Source organism: Rhinolophus sinicus, chromosome 2, assembly GCF_057876585.1.
Source record: "Rhinolophus sinicus isolate RSI-liver-muscle chromosome 2, RSI-T2T, whole genome shotgun sequence".
NCBI lineage: Eukaryota > Metazoa > Chordata > Mammalia > Chiroptera > Rhinolophidae > Rhinolophus > Rhinolophus sinicus.
This window is the reverse complement of record NC_142502.1, coordinates 184,334,447-184,350,580: the sequence shown is the minus strand read 5'-3', so window position 1 is coordinate 184,350,580 and position 16,134 is coordinate 184,334,447. Positions and strand designations below refer to the sequence as shown.

At 34.3% G+C, this 16,134-nt stretch overlaps 1 protein-coding gene and 1 non-coding gene across 2 annotated transcripts in view; one reads left to right on the top strand and one right to left on the bottom strand.

The window, feature by feature from the left end:
• ROCK2 (Rho associated coiled-coil containing protein kinase 2) overlaps positions 1–16,134 on the bottom strand; it is a 108,141-nt gene that overhangs the window by 53,213 nt on the left and 38,794 nt on the right. The window contains exons 2-4 of the mRNA XM_019750089.3: positions 9,270–9,351; positions 8,135–8,235; positions 1,380–1,517 (exon numbers count right to left, since the gene is read on the bottom strand). Of these exons, the coding sequence (XP_019605648.1) occupies positions 1,380–1,517; positions 8,135–8,235; positions 9,270–9,351 (321 nt within the window). The remainder of the gene's footprint in view (positions 1–1,379; positions 1,518–8,134; positions 8,236–9,269; positions 9,352–16,134) is intronic.
• Positions 5,397–5,470, top strand: TRNAI-GAU (transfer RNA isoleucine (anticodon GAU)). The gene has a single exon. It is a non-coding gene; the product is annotated as a tRNA-Ile (tRNA).

Here is a 16,134-nt window from a genome sequence, read left to right as displayed (position 1 = left end):
AACGAAATACAATACATGCTACAATATGCACGAACTTCAAAACAGTATACTAAGGGAAAGAGACCAGATCCCAAAGACAGCATATTGTGTGATTCCATTTATCTGAAATGTCCAGAAAAGGCACATCTATAGAGACAGGAAGCACACTGGTGGTTGCCTGGGTCTGGGAGGAAAATGGCAAACGACTATAAATGGGTACAAGTGATCATTTGGAATGGTGGAAATGTTCCAAAATCAGACTGTAGTTATTTGTGCACAACTGTAACTTTTGTAAAAAAAAATCACTGAATTGTACAAGTTGATCTGCAAATAATAATGAAGCTTTATTCACAAGAGAAAAACTTGGAAACACCCAAATGTCCATGAACAGATGCATGGATAAACAAACTGTCAATATCCATACAATGGAATACTATTCTGCAATAAGAAGGAATGAACTATTATTGATATACTGCATCATGGATAAACCTCAAAACAACTTTGCTGAACAAAAAAAGCCAGATGGGATAGGATTAAAGTTAGATTGGACACTATAGAAGAACAGATCAGTGCTTAACGACATAACCCAAAAACTATACAAAATGAGACACACCAGGAGGACAACAAAAAGACTTGATGTGGTATGATTAAAATGGCATTTTATCTCTAGTCTTTCTCTCAGAAACCCGTAACGCTAGGCTAAATCATGAGAAAAACATCAGAACAATTCCAACAGAAGAGCATATACATCCTATAGTATAATTGGCCAATACTCCTCTGAGCTGTACAGGTCATCAAAAACAAGGGAAGTCTGAGAACTGTCATAGCTAAGAGGAGCCTAAGAAGATATAATTAAGCGTAACATACTATCTTGTTACTATTATGTAAATCATGAGAAAGAGTAGGCAGGAAATAATGGTATACTTTTAACAAATCCAATTCTTTATAAAGGAATTAAAAAAGAAAAAGTTGTAGGTAATACTTGCTTCCACACACCAACATCTAGATGATATACCATGTTTCCCCGAAAAATAAGACCCGGCAGGACAATCAGCTCTAATGCATCTTTTGGAGCAAAAATTAATATAAAACCCGGTATTATATTATATTATATTATACCCGGTGTTATATTATAGTAAAATAAAGACCAGGTCTTATGTTAATTTTTGCTCCAAAAGACGTATTAAGAGCTGACTGTCTGGCTAGGTCTCATTTTCGGGGAAACAGGGTATGTACTATTTAGGAACATTAAACAAACATATAGAATCCAATCTTATTAAAAATAACTGCACTGTCACTAAGTAAAGGAGATACAGGACTTTTAACACACAAAATCAATTCTTATGAATAATAAGACTTATAAAAAAGGCATAAAAACCTTCAAAAGTTAGTATGCTTACCTGAACCACCCAGGGGCTGTTGGCAAAGGCCATAATATCTCTTTCTTCCCAGAAAAAAGCAGAATCTGATCTTTTTATCATTTCAAACTTACTAAGAAGCTTCATAGCATAAACTTTCTGTGTTGCCTTATGACGAACCTGTTGATTTTTAAAACACAAAAATGATTAATGCTTTAATTTTATGAGAGAAAGTGAAAACAGATCATACCACAACACTATTATTAAAATATTTTAGTTACAAAACAAAATGATCCTTATCTAAATAATAAGAAATAGAACATTTTTAATGAAAGAAACAGGAGAAAATTCTCAACAGCCTAAATATTTCATGAAGTATACCATACCTTTAAATGTTAGGTTCAAAATACAACTATCTAGTTTCATCTAATAAAGCTGAATTCACAAAGCTTCATTCCCTCATGTTAATTAAGCTAACCAATTTTAAGAATAAGATTGTTAAATGAGAAACTTCTAAGACATGTACAATTATCCCTCACTATCTGAACATAAGAACCTAATAAATGTAGATATCAAGGAATTTTTGTGATTTTGTTAAGTCATCCTTCTATCTTTCTAGATAACTAGAAACCTCACTAATTTTCTGGGCATCCAGGTGACAGAGCTTAGGAGAAAGAACCATACTCTAAAGCAAGGCCTACTCTAGCACTCCCTAACAAAGCCTAATAATTCAATGCCCTAAAAGAGCAAAAGGGGAGCAGAGTTAGGAGGTTCAGTCCTGCCAGTTACAAGGACTTGGGAAATAACTTGGTCTTTTCACACATCTACATTTAGAAAGTATAAAACCGAGCCTGCACAAGTTAAGGGTGACCAGATTTTAGAATAAAAATCAACACTCATTAAAGAAAAATAACAAAATCCAGAGTCTCTGTCACCACCCACAAGGACCAGCGTATAATTTTAAAATTACTGGAAAGGCAAAAAGGAAAACGTGACTCATCATCAAGAAAAAAAGCAGTCAATAGAAAACCCCAAAAGATGTTAGATTTAGCTAAAAAAGAGGTTGTTACGGTATTCCCCCTCCTTTATTTATGCCACTTTCCAAACTTTCACTTATTCTAACAAATTAGATTTTGAGTGTTTCCTAACTCCATTAGAAAAAACAATCCATATAACATTAAGAGTCAATTAATTTATAGCATAATATCATTTAGGCTTGACTCAGATCATGAAAGCTTTAAGAACAGCTGTGTAAAGCACAGCTATGAACAGAAACTAAGATATTTGCCAGCTGGTAGAAAAAAGTTAAATATGTGTTTATATGTTTAATTGTTTACATATGAATTAACAAAACAAACAAAAACAGACCTAGAAGGAAAAGGCCAATCATTCTAATAAACAAAATGTTACGCGAATAGGCACAAGATGATTTTCTAAATATGAAAAAGTGCTTGTTGACTTTCGTTTTGGTGATTCTTTATGCAAAACTGTCTCCCTCTCTGAGCTTCCACAGTACTTACCGTACTCTAATATTGCAATTAGTTGTGTATATGTCTGCTTCATAAGCTCCTTTAGGAACAGAACACAAACTTTCACTTGTGGGGATGCCTAGCGATTGGCACAACCCTGAATTGTCCAATGCAACAAACTCCTCAAAGCCATAGCTCTACCTAATAAAACTTATAATAAATAAAGACGATGTTGGTAGATGCTGTTGTTAACGAGGCCTGAATTTCATTGAAACTATTGTGATAGGGACACTTCAGTGACTCATAACAGGAACCACCAGTTTAAAGCTCTGACTTGATCTACAGAACAAACATTAAGAGGCAATAGTTGTATTGATGCCAAATGTCTACCTCATACCTTTGAAATTCATTAGCACTAGTATTACAAAGTACTACAATAAAGCACTATTACTTTAGGAAAGTTGGTTTCCACTGATATTTCTTCTGAAGATGTCTTTCTGAATGGTTCCATTGTAATCTGTCAGCATCTCTATACATTCCCCTTTGTTCTTTCTCTAGCTCCTTCTCTTCTATTCAACAAGGATGGATAAACAGTCAGATATAGTAGCTATTCATTATCACACTGTACAGAGTACTGCTTAAAGCATGGATGTAAGATGTAAACAAATCTGGGCAAATGTCCTAGATATTTATGAACTATGTATGTGGCCAATTTACTTAACCCCTCTAAATTTCAGTGACTTCACCTACATAAGAACCTCACAGAATTGTTGCCAAGATAAAATAAGATAATGAATATAAATACTTAGCACATAGAATATACTCGGTGAAAATGTTAGCTAACTCCACTACAGACAAATGGAACTTAGTTCCTTCTATTATGAAGCTTTACATGTGTTTCCCCTAACGTCACTAGTCTATGAGCAGCTGAAGGACAAAAATATTGCTCCTATTCCAACGTTTCCATTTACTAGAGAAAAGATTTGTTATATTCCTCATCTCTAAGTTTAAAATTAAGTGAACGAGTGCAAAAACACCACCTAATTGATTATATCTCTGTGTATTTCTGTATCTCTGTGTCTATCTACCTATCTATAGAACGAGAGACCAAAAAAATAATAATAAGGGATAATTCCATCTCAGCTGATGGAATTTTTGGTGATTTTTATTTTCTTATATTTGTTTATTTGTATTTTCTACAGCTAATATGTGTTTCTTTGGAAAAAACTAAGTAGATGAAACATTCCTAAGTGTAGCTAGAAACATGCTTGGAAAATCCTAAAATGTTTCTCCTAAAACATTTGTAGACAAAAACTTTTAAAAATAAGTCTAAACAAAATGGCCCATTCGAGGCTTTCAAATTTATTTTTAATATCAAAACAATAGATAATTTTTATAGAAAGATCCAATGCATACATTTGACAGATGCGGAGCAGTTGGTGTGTGCTGCTAAGGTTTCCACTAAAGATGCAAGAAAAGAGTGTCCTTGCGCTTCCTGTCTGGTCTGGCTGTGACAGCCAAGACTGAATGGAGGAACACAGGAATTAACAAAAACATGGAGGGAGCAAGATAATTTTTGCAACTCAGAAACAGCCTTATAACAAGCAAAGAGCCTGTTTTATTCCAAAAAAGGAATAAAAAACTCGAGTTTACAAGACAAATGTTGGAAAATCATTTCCCCTGCACTCTTTTCTTCTGGTTGATTCCACTTTAAAAGGTTAGTTTAAAACTAATTAAGTTAAAATCAAGCCAATGGGGGGAAAAAGAACAAGATCCTCATCTGCTTTGAGATGTGTCACTGAGAGAACCTGTACCCACCCCTTCAGCACACTGAATCCCCAGGAAGCACCTGAGCCCACGGATCAGGGAAAATCACAGTCAATTGACTTCAATGAAAATTTTTTACATTTCAGGTTCTGTGCAATGCAGGATATAAAACGGCAAGAAAAATCCAAACACAGACATATCTGGCTACACACACGGGTCAACTGAAAAATCCTATTATAAGAGGCCCTGTGCAATTCAAACCCACATTGTCGAGAACTGCATAATTCAAAGATGCAGAGGAGAAATCACACTCAGATAAAGGATAGAAAGGAGAGTAAAAGGAATCAGGAAAGTTTTCTTTTACAATGAGCACTGAAAGACAGAGAGTGAAACAACACGACTGAGGAAACAGGTAACAAAGACCATGCTCTGAAATTAGCAGCCTGCCCAGGATGAGCATCATAATGGAAAATAAGGGTTAAAAAGATTAAATTGATGACTTCTTAAAAGAGGGCCTGGAAGGCCAGGATGAAGACTTCATGATTCACTTAGTTAGTAGGCAAGGGAGCCATTAAGTGCTAAGGAGATATAATGCAGGTATTTAGAAGGACCAATTTGGAAGCAGTTTGTGTTAGGCAGATCAGATCTCTACTTCCCATTCTTTATATAGCTCAATATAGAGAGAAGGGCAAATAAAGAAAACAGAATAAAACAAAACGTGTATGTTAGAAAAGCCCCACAGTTGATTCTATTATACCAATACCAGGAATGGGGGTAGGAGTGGTACATGAAAATAGAAGGATAAGAAGCATGGGGAAGGGGTGGCCCGTTAGCTCAGTTGGTTAGAGCATGGTGCTGATAACACCAAGGTAGCCGGTTCGATCCCGGCACGGGCCACTGTGAGCTGTGCTAACCAGCACTAATTTTTTTAATTAAAAAAAAAAAAAGAATACATTCAATTCTTAAAAAACAAAAAAAGAAGAAGATGGGGAAGAGTCTACCAAACAGAAAAGCAGGTCCAGCTGAACCTGGATAGCATGAATTTGCAGGGGATTTAATAATGGTCTTGATATTTTCTCCATCAGCACTTCCTAATCTAAAATCAATAGTACAATGGTGAATCACTGTTAGCAGAAGTGGAAAACAAAGCAGAACGCAAAAGGAGATGGTCACACCTGACTGGAATGAAAGGGTACCTTGGATAAAGGTGATGGTAGGGAATACCAAAAAAAGTAGAGACCGGAGAAATATTACGAGTAAGACTTAATGAAAAATTAAGCTTAAGTAATGAGGAAAAGAGAAATGATTAATGGCACTTAGTTTTTGACTTGAACAACTGGGTTGATACTGGAGCCATTTATTAAGATGGGGAGGATAAGAGGATGAACAGATCTGTGGAGGAAAAGTGAAGTTAGAGAGGGAATCGGACATTCTAATTTCACATGGTTTAGACGTCCACGGCACATCTTAATGGAGACGTCAAATGTGTCATCGTGGATGAGTTTGAAGAGCAAAGTACAAAGTTCTGAGCAATAGCTATAAATCCGAGCCTTGACATTATATAAGTTGTATTTAAAGTCACAGGAATGCATGAGCTCACCTTGGGAGGGAATGCATATCAAAGAAATAAGAGCCTAGCCTTTGGGAACTACAGCAGGACCTTCAATAATGTTTCGTTCAATGTTTCGTTCAATGTCGGTTTGTTGTAATTTGTTTTTCTTTCTTTTTTTTAAGGAGGGTGCAGTCACAGTGGCCCATGCAGGGATTGAACCGGCAACCTTGGTGCTACGAGAACCACGCTCCAACCAACTGAGCTTACCAGCCACCCCCGGTTTGTTGTAATACTGATGAGGAAAAAAAAGAAAGATCAATTCTACCAGAGCCACTGTCTGTGTGGAGTTCGCACGTTTTCCTCATGCCCATGTGGGTTTGCTCTGGATACTCTGGCTTCCTCCCCAGCCCAAAGATGTGCACATTAGGTTAACTGGCTTATCTAAACTGTCCCAGTGTGAGTGAGGGTGGGTGAGTGTGTGAGTGCGCCCTGCGATGGAAGGGCGTGCTGTCCAGGGCGGGGTCCTACCTTGTGCCCTGAACTGCGGGAGAGGCCCTGGCCAACCTCAACCCTGAACTGGAATAAGGGGGTTGGAAAATAAATTATCTTGTTTTTATTAATCTTTCTTAAATAGATGTATAGCTCACGTTTATTTTGATATTTAATATTAGAAGTGTTTTGGGTCTCTATTTAGAAGTTTGGTGATGTTTTTTGTGACCAGAAACATGGTGTAGAAACGTAACTCTTGTACCAACCAACTATGGTAACACACTTCTTTATAGTATAAAAAGAGAAACTTAGAAACTGCATTAAAGCAATCCAAACTTTCTTTGCAATTTGGGCAGCCTCATCACCAATAAATCTTGCCAGGTTTACAGTCAAGCACAACTGTTCTTCAATTCAAAATTATTATTAAGCAATCTATTCCTTGAGTTCTTTGCATCCAAGTATAGGTCATTAATTACTTGGTTAAATTTCACTTTTATCTGGCCAATCATCTTCCCAATTGATGACTTCTAGATCTTGGCTCATCATCTAAAATCATCCTATTTCAGTTGCAACTCATTTACAAAATTATTCAGCATGCAACCGCTGCCTCCATAGAATTTATTACTAAAAGGTTTAACGAGAGAGGAGAGAACCCTAGAACCTGTCCCTGGGGATCTCTGTCCAAGGTACCATTCATGCAATTATAAAACTGCCTACCCATATGCTTATTCACCGACATTCCTCCATATCATCCTCAAGTATGTCAGACTTTATCAACTCTATTATAGACATATATTCCACCTCTTGCACTACCCTGATCTACAAGTTCAATAAACCTATCAAAGAAAAGGAATGAAAAAGAGAAAGACAAACATTAGTCTGTAAGCACTTGTTCCTAGAGAAACCCATGCTGGTACACAATGATCACAAAGTAAAACACTGTTGAACGAAAAACAGAATTTGACTGTAATTTAACTATAAAGACAAAAACAGGAGTTTTATACTCAGGTGATGAAAATCAAAATATTATTATACTATAGTTCCTCATTTAGTACTACAAATGAAATACTTATTGCAAACATAGTATTTTCAGTTGGTACCACTTTGACCTACAGAGATAAATTTCGTATTTACTTTCCATTATTAAAATGTCTTCCTTGGCTTTCTCATATCTAAATAAATCTCAGCTCATTAAGCAAACAATCTGAACATACTAAATAAAAACACGGTAGTTCTGGTGGAATAGTAACTGCTAGGCAAATCACGTGTGAAGCCAAGTCGGCCTTATTCTACATCTCAGTGTTTCAGAGCTAGAAGAGACCTGGTGTTCACAGCATAACTGCCTCCTTTTGTAGATGAAGCCACTGAGGCTCAGAGATGGGATGAATGGACCAAGCTCATGAAGGCTAATGCTGGCATGGCTGGGCATAGAAATTAGGTCGACTCAGGGACTATTGATAATGTTTCACAAAACTATGTCTTCAAAAAATAATAATAAAAAGAACAAAACACTTTCTTACCAACTGGACTTCGCCAAAAGCACCTCTTCCGATAACTTTGACAACATCATAGTCTTCGGCCTTCATCTGGAGACCTCTGATTTTTTTCACAATTTTCTCATCTACGATAAAAAGATCACTGTATTTGTAATATTAATCATCATACTTATAAACAATATTTTAAAATAATCACCATACTTATAAACACATTTTTTTACTTCAAGAAAATGGACTTATTTTTCAGCTAAATCTCTCAGTTCTTAAAGGTTTCTACTTAAAAATATAAGATACACAATAACTTTACATTAAAGAACCAAAACTTTATGTTTATTAACACATATATAAACAAACACTCCTGACTAACAAAAAGTAGCAGTGATGCTATTCTGTTTCTGACTGTGGCTTGGCAAATTAGGTGACAGCTGAACACTGATGACCCAAGCCATCCTGGAGTGCGTTCTGAATCATGGAAGAAAACTGCTATCAAATGACTTGCAAGGCTAATCTTAGTAATGCATTTTGGTAGCCTACTTCTTTGAAAAACAGTAATCACATATTATAGATATGGTAAACTATTGACAAGTTTGTTTAATTAGGAAAATAGCCCAAACTCTGACAATTCCAAATGAAAGAGCTTACTGTGCTGGTGGTATAAAGTACATATTAATTATTTTAAGAATTTTTTATTCTTAGAATTCAACTTCATTTACACCTTCATTGCAATATCAATATTGGCAAATATGAAGTGACCACATATATGGCAATAACTGTTATCATATTATCTTGTATTAACTAGACTTTAATATCTATACTAATACAACATAAAGTTCATTAAGTCTTCTGGATAATGTAAAGCTAAGTCTTAGACTTGTTAATATTAACTTAAAATTTCTCTTGGAACTGCCATAAATAACCTGAAACCACTAGTCTTAATAATTTATACAAAATCTTGAACTTTACCTACTTTATATATTGCAATTGGTTCTGCAGATTTGCTTTGAAAATAAAGAATATTAGTATTTAAATAAACAGTAATCTAAAAAATACTTAAGTTTAATAAGTTAGTAAGTTTATCGACTTTAATAACATTAATCAAGCATAAATCTCTTATCAAAGTATAGTTATGTGATCATATATGAAGTTTACATATACTTACATCTATTTAAGAAATTATCTATATTTTTGTTTTTCCTCAAAGCAGGAAAATCCAAATCAAGGACCAAGGAATTTAAGCCATCCTGTTTAACAAAAAATAAAAAGAGGAAGAAGAAAGTTTTACAATTCCAAGCATTCAAAAAAAAAAAAGTCTTTAAATTGTATCATATGTTGCTCTTGCTGAATAAGTGTCAATCCATTTTGATATGAAACTGTGATGGCTCCATATCCAGCACCTTTAACTGGTTTCTGAACTTGTGCCAGAGACAGAGACTATCAGGATTGATCCTATCGTGTTTTCCTTTGTTCTTTTAGCCAAAAGATAGTGTCATTTTAAAATACACATCTACTACTATTTTTGCTAGTTAGGTATCTTTTCTCTCTCCAAATGCCCAGTAAAATTTCACCAAACTTTTGACATTAAGAAGTACACCCAGACTGACTAAAGGAAGTTCCCATTCATTCAACAATCATTAATTTTGTCCCTAGTGCATACAAAGACTAGAAAATCCAGTAAATAAATAAGACACTAACTATCGTTACCCTCAGGGAACTCAGCCTTGAAACTAAATTTCCCCTAAAAACATGAAAACAGGTTAATACATTATTCAGATTCCTATTCTTTCTTTCTCTGTTATTTTCCAGACTTTCTACAATAAGCATGCATTAAATTTATAAACAAAATAGGAAAAAGCACATACATATAACTTGGTAGGGATGAAAAAAACTAGTAAGAAACAAACTAAGTCTCAAATTACTCAGTGAATATGCTTGTGAAGGAAACCACATTTCTAAAGCACCAGCATATAGGTATATTGTCTCATCCCTAAGTAACTCTGAGGACAGAAAGAAATATACTCATCTTTAAAAACAAACAAAGACTTAGAGACTTTAGGTGACTTAGACTTGCTGAAAGTCCTGCTATGAGGAAATGACGCAGCAGAATGCCACTTACATCTTAGAGGTCCAATATACCTAACTCATCCCCCTGGTCTCAACGACCACACTAACACCGGGGGAGCTTGGAAGAATAAAGAGGAAGCTGGAGGATTGCAGAAAACAAAACAGTAATACAGAGATTTTTTGGAGATCTGGGTAGGAGGGAAACGTGACTAAAATTACATACAAAATTCAGAAAGGTAACTTGAATTTTTAATTTACTAATTCTAGGAGAATTACCCATACTATGTTTTACCACTCAGTTATACTTCATATTTTTAATTTTCATTCTTTAAAAAATGTCAATATTTTATGAAAACATTCTTTAATAAGAGAAAGGGGCTGAGGTGCTAAGAGTAAACTAGAAACGTTTTTAATCATAATTAATGATTTATATCCCACTGGTATCATTAATGTAGACACAATAATTTAGATTTTCCTTAACTGAAAGTAAAAACTACATTAAAAGTAATAAATATCCAACTTCCAGTTAAATTGAGATTATTAAATTCACACTTTGACACCCTCCCTATTTCCTATGCCCATAATTCCCTTCTCCAGGACAGCTGACTTGCTTTTCAAGGATTCCAGCATTTTTACCATACTAGGCTATATTTAAGTAGCAAAATACCAATATATCTTTATTGGTATAATTTTGATATTTTAACAAGTTTAAAATGTAAAATCTGAGTCACTTATAAACATATCCAGATTTATACTTTGTACTAAAATTTCAAATCAAAGAAAGGTGCATTCTTCTATATCTCCATTAACCTCCAAAGGAAGAAAAAATGTAAATTGGTAAGGCATAAGCTTCTACTACAAGAATTCAGATCTTCCTCTAGTTCAGAGACTTTTCAAATAAATGGAATATGAACATTTCATACTGAAATGATAAAACCTGCATTAAAACTTCCAGCTATACATAATGAAGACAAAAGAAAGCTTTATTTGAAACAAAACTATAGCTTGATATCAGTAAAAGGACTGAATCCTTGCTTAACCCACAGCCTCCCCAAAAGTTATAAAGAGATGGGATTATGTAAAAATTAAATAATAGGAAAAATTCTGAAAATAGTTATAGTTAATAGATTTTGGGTTTTTTTTAAACCATTTTTTAAAGAACAAATAAATACTATTTCATTTGTTCATTAAGTTTTATTTTTACGTAGTATTTATTTTTGAATGATACTATGGTACTTTAATCTGCTAATAACTTAGAAGAAAATGTACAGAGTAATAAATATAAATTTACATACATACTTGAGGCTTTATGTACATAAAATTTTGTATGTACATTAAAGTTTATGTAAATTTACATTTGAAATATATGCTATTTAATATCACTTTGTAAGAAATAAGTTCTGATTTTTTTTAAGATACTAATATTTTCAGTATATGAAAATAATACTGAAATCCAGTCTCTGGGTTAGCTCAGGACTTGATTGAAAGCTTGTCTATGGCCTTCCTTCTTAAGCAGTTTCATCTAAACCTTAGGCAGTTAGATGGTTTTTTCAGTATCCGTGATTTCCACTGTGATTCTCTTCTTAGAGAGTGATACTAAAACTGAGATAAAGAAAAAAAAATTTTAAGAATAAAACTTTTAAAAAGCCTACAACCAAAACTTCAAAGCAATGAAAAAAATTAACACTAATTTGTCCCTTGCCCCACTTCCAAATGCATAGAAAGGACAGGAAAACATTTAAAAGTCATAGCCCCACTGAAACAAAACAAAACATCGCCACCACAATAGTCAAGGACCAGAAAGAAAACTGCCAAGCAATGAGCAGAGGCTAAAGTCACAAAGATCCACTAGATTGCAGCAGTACGATTGAGAATCAAAAGGGACCAAAAGCAGACTGACCCCAGGGGAAGCAATGGCTGGAGTTAAAATCCTAGCTCCTAAGAAAGACACTGAAAAAAATCTTACCGCCCAAGTTTTATTTAAAACTGCATAACCAACTAGGTCAGACACAGCTTTCAAGCAAATCTTGAGCTAAACCCCCAGAGCTTGCCCAGTTACTAGGATCTCCCACACCTCTAATATTACTAGCAGAGAAATGTGATTCAGCGCCAATACTAGAACCAACTTACTTATATATGAAAAGTTAGCAAAGGAGGAAAGCAGAGAGAAAAGTGTGTTATTCTATTATCTTTCTAGGTAAACAGGTACGAGCCAACATCCAATTTCCCTAACTACAATTACTATGGTGGAAAAATACATATATAATAGCTTATTTCCCTAACTTTTCCTGAATGCGCAGATTTTTAGACTTTAACTGTTAAGAAGGAATGAAGAAGTTTTGGATTTAATTTCACTTTCACTATAAACTACTTCTAAATATCTCATTGTTTTTAAATATCCAAATAAAATGCATTCGCCCAAAAAAGGAAGGAGGCTGGAAAGTCTTCACCAAACTAGAATGTCTAAGTCATAAGCAAATGACGAAGACACCCTTCTAGAAATTCAATTGTTAAATGCAGCGTAAACTATCTTTGAGCTGAAAATTTTATTAAGTTATGAGTTGTCAGCATATGGGTAGTATAGTATTTAAAGCAATAAAACTGGGTACGCATATTACAGGAGTGAGTGCTGGGATACAATCTTCAGAGACTAAGGCGGCACCAGTCAGTAGAGGGGGAGGAAAATCAAGACTGCTGTGGCATCTTGCCAAATCCCTGTTCATTACCATCTTATTACTTCTGTTTTACTATAACTATAACTGCTATATTTTTATTTTAAAAACAAAACAAAAACCTCATTTAAGATGCTACTATGAGTTCACATTCACAGATCCTAAATAACTTGACCATAAATTATGTGATAGCTTGTACTTTGTAGTCTATCTATCAAAAACTGTACCTAAATTATACACGTCAATACAGTATTTATTATTAATAGGAATGTTTCTTGACTAATTTGTGCCACATGCTGTGCAAAGCATTTTACGTGCAGTCAGCATTCTAAGCCTCGCAACAATGTACAAGCCAGGTGCTATTACTAAGGTCCTATTATTATCCCCCTATCAGCAGGCACAGAAACTGAAGTTTAGAGAGGTTAAAATACTCACCCAAGCCAACACAATTTATAAGTGACAGAATTAGAATTTTATGATATGTTTATACTTTAAACATTACTGAAGTTAAAGTTAATAAAGTTATTCCTCTAATAGAATACTAAACAACATCCAGGTTTTAAAGTTAACACAACAAAAGAATAGGAAATATATTTCTGTGTCTCTGCTGCCCAGATAAGTGGCCAGGAAATGTTATTTAAATGAATTTGTAATACATTTCCTCCTTCTGTTATTACAACTCCAAATACAAATACAAAACTTAAAATAGTGAGACCAAACAAATCCATCACTAGCAAATAAAATACAAATTGTTAAGCCAACCTATATACACATGGAAAAACTTCTGAATCTTAAGTAGATTCCACTTTATTTTTTATAGTACACTTTCTATTTTACCTAGAATAATCTAAGTCATATTAACTGATCGCCTATCATTTACAATACCAGTCGCATAAAATCCTTATGCTTATTTTGCAGTATATTTTTTTAAGTACATTAGTCTAAGATCTGTCAGCCAAATTAAAAGACAAGCTAAATTTAACCCGTCAGCTAACAAAACAGCATCTTTACTTGAAGGGGGCAAAAGTTATTTAGGAAAATATGAAATAAAAGAGCACTGGATGGAAGTGTCTTGCATATGTTTTGCATAATATAGATAAACTTTACTTTAGCTTGAGTAGCTAGTCTAATATGTTGAGAGAGAGAGAGAGAGAGAGAGAGAGAGAGAGAGAGAGAGAGAGAGAGAGGAGTGCCAAGCCACTTTGACAGTAGGGTTATTCCAGCATTTTTTAAATTTTGAAAGTAAAACAAACAAAGCTTTGTTTACTAGTGCTTTGTTTATAGAAGATAAAATAACTTGGGTCACATTTCCACTCAATGACAACCAACTGTCCTCCAAACCTGTATCTAGTCAATTATTCAATAATTATTAATAAACTAGCAGAGCTTTCTCTTTTATTTTCTAACTAGAAGTCTGCCCATATGGTTTCCACCCACCAAGAACCTAAATATAAAAAAATTCTTTTCCCACAAGTTGTGAAGTTAAATTTCAGCTTCATCTCCAAACAGTCCCTCTACATAAGCTCACTCAATAAATGTTATTACTTCCATTATTTTCAAAATCAACTAAATACAAACTTTGCATTTAAGGATTATGTAATTCAAGAGATATAGAGTTTAAAGGTGTTTTAAATTTGACTAACATCTAAACCTATCAGCACACCTTTGACACTAACAAATGAAACCAAGAACCATTTCATCACTAATTTAATGTGTTCCATAAATAAAATTATTTTACACCTTTAAATTTCATTTTCAACATCTATGTAATACAAAACCTAAATCACAGGGCTAGTCTAACAAACTAATCAAGTACTATTTAAGAAGCCAAATGATCGAATATATGGTGATGGAAGGAGAACTGACTCTGGGTGATGAATACACAATGAATATAGATGATGTAATACAGAATTATACACCTGAAATCTATGTAATTTTACTAACAATTGTCACCCCAATAAATTTAATAAAATTTTTTAAAAAAAGGAAGCCAAATGAAACAAAGGTAAGTCTGAAAAGTAATAGTCACTGTACCTCCTTTTGTTATGAATGTACTTGTATTGTAATTAAAGAACTCTTTTGTTCCCAAATAGTTTTCAATCTTACTTCAATTTTACATAGCTTGAAATTTGATTTCAGCTAATTAAAATCTAGGAGAGATTACATGTAACACATAAGCCATGTGGAGCAACACTATTTACAATAGCAAAAATTCAAAACGACTTAAAAATCTTGAACAGAAAAACTAAGTAAATTTTACTAAAGCTTGTTAGAGCTATATTAAGCCATCATTAAAATGATGGTTAAAAAGACTATGTAGGAAGCAATATAAAATATTAATTTGTTAAAAGAAAAGCACATTACATAAAATCGAATGTATAATTCTACTTAAAAGAATTGTGATAGCATGATGGAATTATATGGTTTTATTATTTTCTTTTCCTAAATTAAATTCTAACATTTCTGTGATACCATTTTGTAACTCATAATAAAATATAGTAAAATATAAGTGAACAAGAGCTAAGGTATCACAGAACACACCTTAATAAATTTAGACTTTTTTTAAAAAATTACTTATTATCTATAGTTCTTCATATCTCACTGAAACATGTCCATTTTAAATTCCTATAAAGACCCCAGTTCGAGTTTGGGTAAAAGCAACATTTACTGGAATTTCAGAGCACTGGGGGGCGGGGGGCAGCATACGGTTTGTAAGGAGGCAGAGAACAGTGGAAAGGCACCCTTCTAATACCGTGGACATTCACTCCCATGTTCTCCTTAGCCTTACAATTGCAGTAATTGCAACACCTCCATAACCTCACTTTTAAACACCCTACGTACTGACCACCACCCTCTCATCTTTCCAACTCACTCTCACTAACACCTCGACTCCAACCATCTTGACTCCAACCATCTTCGACTCGACAGGAACCTTCAATCCAGATCCTATCATTTCTCACTGCCCTCATCCTCCCCATTGCTGCCTCTTTAGAGAACTTACATTCCAGTTACTCGTCATAATCACAGCCCTGCACTGACCCTCTTGCTCCTCTCACTGAATCATACTCTCCTGGAAAAGCCACATCACGGATTAGATCCAATTCTCTTTCTACTCAGTACTTGCACCTCTGGAGCTAAGCGTGACCTAAAAGCACACAACCACGCTCAAGGGGCCCTTGGCCGGCTGGCGATTCTGGCCTATTGCCCTGGTCCATTTTCTCTCCCACTCTCCTGGATGATTTCAAACTTTCTCCTCTCTCACAAACTCAAAAATCTCCTCTCCCAACATCA